At 48.5% G+C, this 11,612-nt stretch overlaps 1 protein-coding gene across 1 annotated transcript; it reads left to right on the top strand.

The window, feature by feature from the left end:
• Positions 1-10,263, top strand: BPIFB6 (BPI fold containing family B member 6). The gene is made up of 11 exons (XM_067554537.1): positions 1-127; positions 923-1,022; positions 3,108-3,212; positions 4,309-4,455; positions 4,925-4,988; positions 6,544-6,604; positions 7,519-7,610; positions 7,899-8,075; positions 8,756-8,809; positions 9,677-9,847; positions 10,192-10,263. Exons 1-11 carry the CDS (start codon positions 1-3, stop codon positions 10,261-10,263), a joined length of 1,170 nt encoding a protein of 389 aa, XP_067410638.1.
• Positions 10,264-11,612: the final 1,349 nt, after the last annotated feature.

The raw sequence follows: 11,612 nt of genomic DNA, 5'->3' as shown, positions 1-11,612 counted from the left end.
ATGGCACTGGAGCTGAAGATGTTAAGGATTTGGACCATTTTCTTCTCCTGTGGTTGGCTGGTCTCATCTCAAGGAACAGATGCCCCTGGGGCCATCCTAAAGATTGATCTTGGAACAATAGAGCACGGTGAGTTAAATATCCTGTCGCTCAGTGAGTCAGATTCAGTTGTGCATCGATTCATGTGAGTCTATGCCTCACATCTGTACAGAGAATCAGGCTGGCGTGTGTGACTGTGGAATGAAAGGGGAGATTGTCATTCTGGTTCCTGTGCCCTGAACCTTTAAACGGCCCATAGAGGCTGCATGCTGCAGCCACGCGTTTGATTGCAGAAAGTTGCAGAAAGTGGCAGTGAATTCCTGCGCACTGGGGAAATCCCCAGGTGGTGTGGAACCAGTTCTGCCCCCTTGTGCAGCACACAGGATGTGGAGCATGGCCAAAGCACCAATGAGCTTCTCCAATTCCTGGCAGCTGGAACAGCCTCTTGGGCATAACGTAGAAAAGTCCTGAGGCTACTTTAAAGCATGCTAGAGGGCAACCTAGCCCTAGGACCAGGAAGGTAGATGTGCTAAAGAGGGCATGAAGTCACCTCCCCTCTTGTGCAGAGTGCAGCTCAGCCAGGCCTGAGCATCCAACACTTCACGTTTGGTTTTCTCGGTTTGCTGTTATCTGCAATAAAAGCCACTCGCCTGGAGAAATGCATGTTCTGCTCTTCTGAGGTGGGAACATGTGACCACAAACAGGGTAACCCTGCAGATTCTAGCTACGTGATGACCTGATGGGTATGAGTAAAGGGAAGCTCCCTTAAATAGCGAGGGCATTTCATGTGGACAGCTCACCCTTTGGTATTTCCCCCTCCTTATCTCCATCCCCGCCGCTGAGGAGACTGTGCTAAACTCACCTTGTCTTGTGGAAATATTCCAGCCGTCTCCAATGCAATGACTGAGAGCAACATTCTTCAGAAACTGGCAGCAGCTGCAAGCGCAAAGCAGCCAGGTGTCAAACCCATCAAGGGCATTTCCAGGTGAGTTGAACACTACAGTCAAACATTATGTCAATGCTCAGAAGGTGACAAATGCTCAGTATTAGTATTAGGTGTGGAAGCATCAGCCCAGAGGCAGAAACAAATCGATCTGAAGCCATTAATAGGTGTGATTGTTATGGAAAGCAGCATGCCAGTGACAAAGGCAAGACTGTCCTTACAAACATATGGCGGTGCCATCACCTGAAGACAACACAGCAGGTGAGCTGCTGCTTCAAAGCAGGTCAGACATTACTAATGTAACACTTGCTAGGAGGCGTGTTGTTAGCACTGCATGTTTCTGCAACACAGGGTGGCAGTAGATCAGAAGTTCCCATCGGGAATTTTTTTCTTGACCAGCACGCACATGTACAGAAGTGACTACAGGTGGAAGTTAAATCCAAGATGCACCATCATCCACTTCTGGAGACATTGTTTCATTTATCCAGAGAACTGGAGAAGGGCAAACATAGTACTTAGCTTTAAAATGGGAACAAAGAGGACCCAGGGAATTACAGACCAGTCAGCTTAACTTCAATACCTGGCAAGATATTATTAAACTATTAATTTGTAAGCACCTGGAGGATAATAGGGAAATAAATAAAAGCCAACATGGATTTTTCAGGAACAAATCATGCCAAATTTACTTAATTTCCTCCTTTGATGGGCTTACTGGTCTGGTGGATGCGGGGCCACAGACAACATGGTGTACTTTAATGTTAGTAAGGCTTCTGAGACATTCCAAATGATGATGATGTGGGGAAATGTGGTCCAGATGAAATTTCTCTAAGGTGGGTGCATAATTGGTTGAAAGAATGTACTCAGACTAGGTATCATTGGATTGCTGTCAAAATGGGAAGATGCATCTAGTAGGGTCCCGCAGGGGTCTGCCCTGGGTCCAGGACTATTTAACATGTTCATTAATGACTTGGATATTGGAGTGGAGAGTGTGCGTATAAAATCTGTGGGTTACACCAAGTGAATTGGAGAATTCGTCAACAAAATGCAATTCAATAGAGACAAGTGCAAAGTACTTCACTTAGGAAGAAAAACTCAAATGCAGATCTACACGGGGAGTAACTGGCTAGGCGGCAGTAATGCTGAACAGGATCTGTGGGGCATAGCGGGTCACAAACTGAACATGCATTAACAGTGTGGTGTAGCTGCAAACAAGGCTAATGTAATTCTTGGGTGTGTTAACAGGAATGTCACACGTAAGACATGGGAGGTAATTGTCCTGCTCTACTCAGCCCTGGTGAGGCCTCAGCTGGTGTGCTACGTCCAGATTTGGGCACCACACTTTCAGACAGATGTGGATAAGGTGGAGAGAGTCCAGGGGAAAGTACCAAAAAGGATAAAAGGTGTAGAACAGCTGTTCTGTGTGGAAAGGTTAAAAACCTGGGAATATTTAGTTTTGAGAAAAGATTGAGGCAGGGACCCGATAAGTCTCTAAATCCGTTAAGGGCTGTTCTAAAGAGGCCGGTGATCAATTGCTGTCCATGTCCCCTGAAGGTAGGACCAGAAGTAATGGGCTTAATGTGCAGGAAGGGAGGTTTTGATTTGATATTAGGAATAACTTGCTATCTCTACGGGTAGCCAAGCTCTGGAACAGGCTTCCCAGGGGGCTGTGGAATCCCCATCATTGGAGCTTTTTAAGAACATGTTGGACAAACACCTGTCAGGGATGGTCTATGTTTACCTGGTCCCACCTCAGCGCAGGGGATGGACTTAGATGACCTCTCGAGGTCCTTTCCAGACCTGCATTTCTATGATTACTATAACTTGTCCTCCTGTTTGATTAGGAATTTTTGAACTGCATACGAAACCTCTGCATAGGCCAGGGCTACAGATGGTCTGTCACTCACAGAGGTTTCTAGGTTTCTTATTTAGTCTGCAAGCTCTTCAGGACAGGGGGACCATCTTTTAGGTCTGTGTTTGCACAGGACCTAGAGCAATGGGGTCCTGATCCCAGACTGGAGCCCTTACACACGCTTGCAATACGCAGATGTAATGATGCTAACGGGATTTGTATCTCACCTGTGCAGATACTGCCTCTCTCCTAATTACTGACCTGTTTTTATCCCACAGGTTACAAATTAAAGATGTTCAGCCCCCAGAGATCACGCTGACATTCTTACCAGCGACTGGGCTCTCCCTGGCTGTATTAACTAACATAACTATCGCTGGGAAGAGGTGAGTGGGATACTGCCGGGCTGGGAGAAGGTGTCATTCCTTTTAAACACTTCATATTTAACTGACAATATTTGAAAATGAATAAGATCTTCCTGGGGAGCCTGGGAAAATGCACCTCGTGAGCAAATCTCTTGGATAAACTGTCCCCCAAGGTCCTTGGGTTCATGATCCCAGGAAGCTGATAAGGAATTTAAAAAAAATGTATCTGGGACGGCAAGGAATTCAACATGCTTATTTCCCTTTTCTGTAAAAAAAAAAATTACCAACACCTGCAGCGAAGCGACAAACCTCTGACATGCTCTGAAGACGGCTTAGCCGTAGCTGAGAGCATCTGGCAAACAAGGGCTCGGTTTGGGCCTGTGAGCTGCAGAGTTAAGGAAGAGAAGGGATGGTACCATGCAAAGGAGCACAGAGTGCGTAAGCCACACCTGGTACACCAAAAACTTGGTCCTCTGTTCTCCCTCCAGGTTGAGCTTATGTCTCGTACCCTCCCTGGTGCACCCAGTCCATTCCGGCTCCTCTGCCGGCCTTTCCAGATGCACAGCCCATTGATCTGACTGAGAAAGTTATCTGCCCCTGGAGCAGCTCCCACCACTCTAGCGCGTGGTCATGCCTGCCTTTCTAACCAGCTCAGCATCTGTGAGCTAGCATGGCCACATACCGACCCAAAGGGTACATTCCAGGTTCCCATAGCCAGGAAATGAGCACGGAGCTGAAGAGTTTTGAGTTTTATTGCCATGAGATAAACAGGTCAGAGCAGCACTCGACATTTCATCTTGGACTCGGTGCGTACACGCTCAAGAGCTGTGATTTCTTAACCGTTTCACTAAGACAACTCCCTTTTCTCTGCTGGGTCCACCCCAGAAGGCCCCTTTTAACCATCTGGGAAGGTCTGGATGAGCAGCCCTGCATTAAGGCATCAGAAGGAGGCAACCAGCTGAGATGAAGTAGAAATTAGGTCTCTCAAAGCTGGCCTGGACACGGAGCCCATTGATTCACTTCTGGGTGCTAACTGGCGCTTAGCTGGCCTCCCAGTAGGACAGTGTAAGCAAAACTAAGACTTCACCATGAGTTAACTGACGTTTGCTCTGTGCAGCTTTATAGGTGGACATATGGAAATCACAGTGGTTTCAAGCATGACTGCCAAGAATGAACTGTTGCAAGACGACTCGGGTTACCCCAAATTCAGTGCTGGAGACTGCCAGATTTCACTGGTCAGCATTAAAACCAACCTCCCCAGCAGGTGAGTGCCCAAGATTTAGCCTCTGGAGGAGATTTAGCCTCTGCTACCCAGGACAATGCCCACTAGATTTGCCAATATTCATGACACTTAACACTTTATAACTACACAGGCAAGTCCCCAGCTCAGTGTGGATGGTGTGAAAATCAGAGCATCAAGTCCTAGACAAAAAGAGCAGTGACTTTGTGCTGGCCCCTGTGTACAGGGGCTGAATTTCACCCAGAAAGAGTTTATTTTATTTCCATGCGGTATCCGTCCGCATGCATTGAAATGACCTCTAGGATAACAGAACTTCTTCTAGGGAAGGGAACCTGTCTGCATTGTTTAAAGCCAGCACTAAATACTTCTGCCTAGTTTGCCAACTGGATTCTTCTGGTACTTAACCCTCTTACCTTTTGCCTTACAGCAACTGTTGTCATTCTGAATCTCTTTATTTACGCTGTTGATTTATTTATTTGTTGCCTTTGCCCAGCGTGCTTCCCAAACTCGTGAATAAGTTCCTGAATTCCACCCTTCAAAAAGTCTTACCAGACCTGGTAAGTCTATTCACATATTTCATCCGCTAACATTGCTCCGCCAGACAATGACTGCCCCTCAGGGTCGTTCAGTAAAAGATTCTCTTAACTTTTCTATTTGAAGTAGTGCACTTTTTGGTAAAAATAAATGTGCTCTAGTATTTGTCTGTTTCTGGTAACAACTGCAATGTGCTGGGGTTTGTTCAAACACAAAAGAAGACACAATTCTTGTCCCAAAGAATTTGTAATCTCAGACAGACAAAGGGACACAGACATAAGATTTGCCTACAGTGGCCATGTCTTGATAACACATTTTTTCCTTGCTTACAGCTCATTGGCAGCTGTTTAACTGAAGTGGTGTCATTAAAGCAATTATAGTACATCTACACTGCAACTGGGAGTGAGATTGCAGCTTGCACAGACAGGGTAGATGCTGCAGTACAAGCTCTCCACATGTACCAGGGACCCTGGGTACATACTTGCATTGCTGAAACCTGTGCCAGTGCATTTACACCCCAGTTTTTTTGCCAACCTACTACCCTCATATTTCAGTTTAAAGCAAGCTTGTTTCAGTTCAGCTTAACCCATTAAAGCTAAACCCACACAGGGCTTTACATTGGTTTAACGAAATTGCTTTAATTAAACCAGAAGACGTTAGTGTGTAGCTAGATCCTAAGTAAAACTGAGCCCCGTCTCCTCTGTCTGAAACTCTTTGATTTGGTGGGACTGCAAGAGAAGGAATCTGTGCTCCAGGAGTGAGATGCTTGCCTCTGCTCTGGTCCCTTCACAGCATGGAAAAGGGCCAGCGTGGCATAAACGGGTTTTAAAAGCCCTGCAGGCACCTTGGCGAGGATTCCCCTGATGCAGGCACTGCGCACACAGCCAGAACGCTGGCTCCCCAGGACCCCTGCACAAGCCTGGCCCTGGGTGCAGTGGGTGGGTGGTGCCGGAGCAGGAGGGGCATTGGGGGGCACAGCATGCAGGTTGTATTGATTCTGGGCAGAGTGCCGGTTAGGGAGTCTGCTGTAATTTAGACAGGTCACCCGGGATGTCCAGACCCTGGATTAGGAGGGCACAAAGGTGGCATGAGGGCACCCTAACCTCCAGCCCTCCAGGCTGTGGGTTCTGTGCTGTGCCCCTTGGGGTATGTGTGCACAGCAGGCATGATCCTATGGCAGTGAGTCTCAGAGCCTGGGGGCTGCGGACTTGGACTCATGCTATGGTACTAAAAATTGCTGGGGAGAAGGGTGGGCTTCGGGGTCTGAGCTCCAGCCTGAGCCGTAAAATCTGCACAGCTGCTGTTAGTGCCGTAGACCCAGGCTCTGAACTGTGCGATGCCTGTTGCACAACGTGATGCCAACGGTTCTCCTTTGCCCTGGGTGTAAATCGGGCAGGAGCTCCACTGCAATCCCTAGAATGAGCCCACCGTGACGCGGATGCCAGTCAGAGGGGAGTCTGGCCCTCAGCTAGGGATCCAAAAGCTTCACGCTAGAAAGAATGCCTGGTTCAGACTTTGATCTAGGGCCTTGTTGCTGCTTTTGCCTCACGGCGTTGTGTTTCTCCTCTCGCGTTCCAGCTGTGCCCCGCAGTGGATGCTGTGCTTGCCCTTGTGAACCAAAAGTTCACCACCATGATTTGTAAGTTGCTGGCTTCATCGTGTCCTTTTCTCGATTGCTCCCATCGTGTGGATCAAAACCAACACGAGGCCTTCGTTGAAGGCCAGACTGGATGGGCCCAGGAGCACAGCTGCTGGCCCAGTGGCCGTCCTTTCACTCGTGGGAGTGCAGGAACGGCTCTGTCGGGGCTCCCCAGGAACGTGTGGTCCCTCAAAGGGAGTGGGAGGGAGGGTGATTGCACAATCATGGCGCTATCAGGACCCAGTTCAAGAAAGGATCCCTCTCCGGTACATTACTTAAGCAGGTGCTTAACATTGAGAAGGGCTTTAGTCCCCTTGAAATTAAGGGAACTTAAGTATATGCTTAACTTTAAGCATGTGCTTAAGCGCTTTCCTGAAGTGGGGCTGAAGCAGACAACTCATTGCTCGTCAAAGCACATAGAGACAGCTTGAGTATTAAAGGTCCTCCAGAGAGCAAATTCCCAGTCCTCCCCGGTTCTGCTGCACCCTCTCTGGGGGCTGGCTAGTGCAGAGAGCGATGGATTCGCTTTGGCTCAGGGTTTCAGATGGAGACACCGGGCCATGCAGAACTGCCACTAGGGCCATTCCAGGGATGGCGAAGGGTCTGTAGAGAAACCGATGGAATGAGAAGAAGTGTGCAGGGGGGTGGGACAGCTTTACAGCACACAGGGGGCAGACCTAGTTCATGTGGGCAGGTAGCAGCAGGGAAATCCCGGCGTGAGCCCAGGTTTGTACCGGCCGCAAGCTTTAGACGGCCGAGAGGACACCGGCGCTCAAGTTACTTCCTTACTGCTGATGTCATCAGAGAGGCACCTTGCTCTGCTTCCATGTAGGCTTCCCATCTCGGCTGCTGGCGGTTTTGCAGCATGCAGCACTTTTGCTGATGTTTCAATGGGTTCTCTGTGTTTCTTGCAGCCCCACACTCAGTCGGTGCCGCTGGCAGCATCCAATATGTTTTGCTGAGCCCGCCGGTGACGAGTGACGATTTTATAGAACTGGATTTAAATGTGAGCACTGCCGCTGGGCTGGGGGGGAGGCGATTCTGAGCTCTGCTGTTTCTTCTTCTCAGTGGTGCTGCCTGGGCCCCAGGGACTCTGGGCAGAAGCTCCGTGGAAGAGGAAGCTGCTGAGTGTCGTGCCTCAGTTGCCATTGTTCTTGTTCCACTGTTTTATACAGACTTTGTTGCTTTACATAAAATCCTTGCAAGAAGGCAGGGAGAGTCAGCCAGCCGCCTGCACATTGTCCGAATGCAAAGCCCTGCTTTGATGTGCTCTTCTCTTTCCCTGGCCTTCCAGACCAAGGTCCTGCAAGAAGGTGGAGAGTTGATTGACCTTCCCATCGAGCTGCCACCTCTTACCTCCCTGCCGCCGAAAATGGACCTAGCTACCCAGCTCGTCCTGTCCGTGAATTTCCTGAGCGCTGAGCTGACTCTCATACAAACATCCTTCAACCTGGACGTCACGGATACCACGGTGAGCAGCTCAGGCCTGAAACTTGGTGCTTTCCCTTGGAGGCTAATGAGGAAACCTGAACAGTTATTTAGGCAGGATCCAGACCTGTTTATGATTATCCTGCAGCTGGAGTCCCGGGCACGAAGTCCCAAGTCTTGTAACACCGTAGTACCTTGGAGCAGTAAAGGAATTTACTCCATGTCTACCATACACCTAGATGCTACAGTAAAGCCCCTGGAACGCTGCCAAATGAAGCCGCTGCAGATTTCCCCTGTGTGAGGGGCTCTCCAGGTGGCATTAGGCATCAACCTGATTTAGCTAGTTTTATGTCACTTACCTCCAGTTCCCCACAGCGTGGAGCAAGTGTCGGGGCCAGGATGGTAGGAGGCAGAGGAAGAGCTTGTTGTGGCAATGCTGGGCCACAGAATGACTCAGAGGGGGCAGTTCCAGCTCGTATAAGTTAGAGCAGCCCCGACACTGCTCTAACTTGTATCGGGGCCAAAGCAGCCGCTGGCTGTGCCCAGGGGGTGAAGAAGAAGAAAGATGGTAGAGGCTTACCTATGCCCTTTTCCCAATGCACCTGAGGATGTGGCCCATTGATTTAGGGTTTTTTCTATAATTTTTTCCAATTTCTCTTTGCTCCCCCACTCTTTTTTAATGTGAGCATGTTATCTCACTGCCTTTTACCCTTTTATTGGCAGGTTCTTGGGCTTCCTCCATTAACAGTGACAACACTTGGCGCCTTGATCCCCATGGTTGGTGAACTTTCGCTATGTATCCCATTGGCATCTGAGACACCTCAGGCTTCCTATGGAAGCAGACAGTCTTGTGTCGCCTCCACTAGGATTTTCCCCTAAACTCAGATTTGCGCTTTCTTTGTTTTATCGACAAGACAAACCATGGGCATTAGGTAAAATGATCAATTGTCTCACCGGGTTTAACTTAGATCCACGTGTTTTTTGGAGCCCAGTTTTTCAGAATTGTGGATGCATTGGCCTGCATAATGACTGTGACTGCATATGCAATAATAATGACCAGGCATTCATAGAGTCAGCTAAGTGCCTAGCGGCTTACTTGTGCCTGTAGTCACCTTTGTGCTAATTGCGTATGCAAATGAAGCCTGCACATTTCTGCAAATCTGGGCAAAAATGAATGAGTTTTGTGCTCACAGAAGTTGAGGTCCAGTAGTAATGGTTCTTACAGGCTTCATACCACTGGTGACAGAGCTCCTGTAGTTCCACTGACTTTGGAGGGAGTCACAGGTGCTGAACCCCTCTCAGGATAAGCCTCAAAGTTGGGGGAAAAGGAATAAAGAAAATCAGCTGTTGCCCCTGCTAATCGTTCAAGGAGGGGGCATAATTATTGTAGAAAGAAAAGGGGTTTTACTTGTTCAAGGAACATGAAAGCGTCCGGGAATGCCAGTGAAAGGGACAAGTACCATTCTCAAATCAACACACAATTAAATGCCAGTGAGATGCTTTTCTTAGGAGGTCATTTTCCTGACAACCTGTAAGTTTTGTGGACCTGCAGGAGCTGTTATCCAGAGCCTTTCTTGGTACTGATCCAAGAGGTGGCTAGATGGGCCTAGCATTGTACCATCTCTGCATTTTGAATCTCTCCAGGTCTCTGAGTCATTGCCTCCATCTCAGCCGATGGTGATTGAAATACGAATAACTAAACCGCCCCTGCTCACAATGCAACAGGACAAAGGCCTCGTGCATATCTTTGCCACTGCTGAGTTCCTCACTTCGCAGCCAGACGCGGCTCATGAATCCCTCTTTGTCCTAAACATCGTAAGTTGAAATAATTCGCTGTCAGTTAGTGGGCTGCTCTCGGGATAGTTCTATCATCTCCAGGGAGGCAGCTTCTCTGTCCAGGTTCCTCCTGTCCCCAGCCTGCCCCCAACACACACTCCTACATGGAGGGGTGGGAGCAGTGCCCTGCATTGTGTCACCTGCGGTTTCCTTTGTCTGCTGGGATTCCTCTGTGTTCCTGCAGGGCAGCTTGAAGCCCCCTTGCACTGCTAAAGAGGCTTAGTGGAGACTGACACTGGGCCAGAGATCTGACTCCATGGCCATGTGCTGTGCAGGACTGGACCGACTTCTGATGCTGACTCAGTCCATTTTTCTCATTGCAGCATATCAATTTGGGCACTCAATTTTCTATTGTGGAAGAGAAGCTGCGGGTCTCCTTAGCTCTGGACAGGTGATACGTTTGCTGTCACCTTTCTGTTGTCTCTTACCATTATGAGTGTGATAACTCCTGACCTTTGGAAAGACCAAGGACAGGAAAACCAGGCCTGGGCATTGTGATGGCGCCAGGAGGGGTCGCTGGATAGAGCCCAAGAAGAAGGAATTAGGTAGAGTGAGTGGTGCTGAGCTCAGGAGCGGCAGCAGGGTGGAGCTGGGGTCATGTTGTGTTTGTGTGCAAACCCAAGACTGGAGAGGTAGGAACTGGGAATAAGATGAAACATGTAGAATTTTGATTTTGATTAGGGCCAACTGCATTCCTAGTTACAGTAAAGGACAGAACTGTGTGTGTGGGTTAGCCAGTGTTGTGAGCCCTGGAGCCTAGGAGTTAAAAGCCCAGAGGAAATCAGAATGGCCTGTGAACAGAAGGAAAGCTGCTGCTTTTCCTTCCCCACCTCCTCCCCCTCTCGCCGCCGCCGCCGCCCCCCCCCCCCCCCAAAGTCAATGCAGAGGTAAAGCCCAAGATGTCAGATGTCTGACACTTATAATGAGTGGAGAAATTGATCCAGGCAGCAAGTCAAACAAAGAGGCTGGAGAGGAAAGGGGGGGCTGGGGTGCAGGAAATGTTGTCAGTGGCAGGGAAAAGGAGCCACAAATAAGCCTGGGGTGGCCAGGAGATGACCATGCCTATCTCCTTTTTCTGCAGCTTGTATCAAATGACCTTGGCTTCTTCATCCATCGGCACGTTTGATGTAAGTTCAGTGAAGTGTGTGGTACTCGGCAAAAGCAAATGCTGAATAATAATTGTATGTATGAATCTGAGCCCTGACAAGTTGGTATAAAATGTCTAGCCTGGAGTTTGTTCTTTGGAGGCCCCACTAGATTTCTTTTAGTCCTAGTAATAGTTTTATTTCAAAAGCCAATGTGCTATAATCCCCTAAATCAAAATGTGATTACAAGTAAGAAGTTATAATGACAGATTAATTGGACAAATCACCACATCTTTTGCCATGAAGTATTAACAGTCTGGAAGGGTCACTGTGAGTTAATACCCTCACTTTAATTCCTGGAAGACTTCTGATCAATATATAACACGCAGCAATGCTGCAATGAGAATCTGTTTTGCACTAACAATGTGTGCATTGCAGGTTCAAGTTCTCTCACTCCATCCCACTTTCCCTAGAGAAAAGTAGGTGGTGTTGATGTCCAGGGTTTGTACTTAGATAACGTAAAAGCCTGTGAAGGACAGGAGACGATTCCAGCACAGGCAGGTAATTTGCACGGCGCTCTGATTCTCTGTTACTAACTGACCCATGAGCCACGGCCAAAGAAAAGACTAGAACGGGTGGTAAAATTGAAAACAAAATGG

Source organism: Emydura macquarii, unplaced genomic scaffold, assembly GCF_026122565.2.
Source record: "Emydura macquarii macquarii isolate MOO-44397 ecotype Brisbane River unplaced genomic scaffold, CSIRO-AGI_Emac_v2 contig_1483, whole genome shotgun sequence".
Lineage (NCBI taxonomy): Eukaryota > Metazoa > Chordata > Testudines > Chelidae > Emydura > Emydura macquarii.
Note: the sequence above shows the minus strand (reverse complement) of the source record. Positions and strands in the feature narration are given on the sequence as shown.

Excerpts from the sequence above, each read along its gene's own strand:
- BPIFB6 (XM_067554537.1), top strand. The coding sequence starts at position 1 with ATGGCACTGGAGCTGAAGATGTTAAGGATTTGGACCATTTTCTTCTCC. Across the intron at positions 7,611-7,898 it reads TTATAGAACTGGATTTAAAT|ACCAAGGTCCTGCAAGAAGG; the intron begins GTGAGCACTGCC and ends CTGGCCTTCCAG. Across the intron at positions 9,848-10,191 it reads CCCTCTTTGTCCTAAACATC|CATATCAATTTGGGCACTCA; the intron begins GTAAGTTGAAAT and ends TTCTCATTGCAG.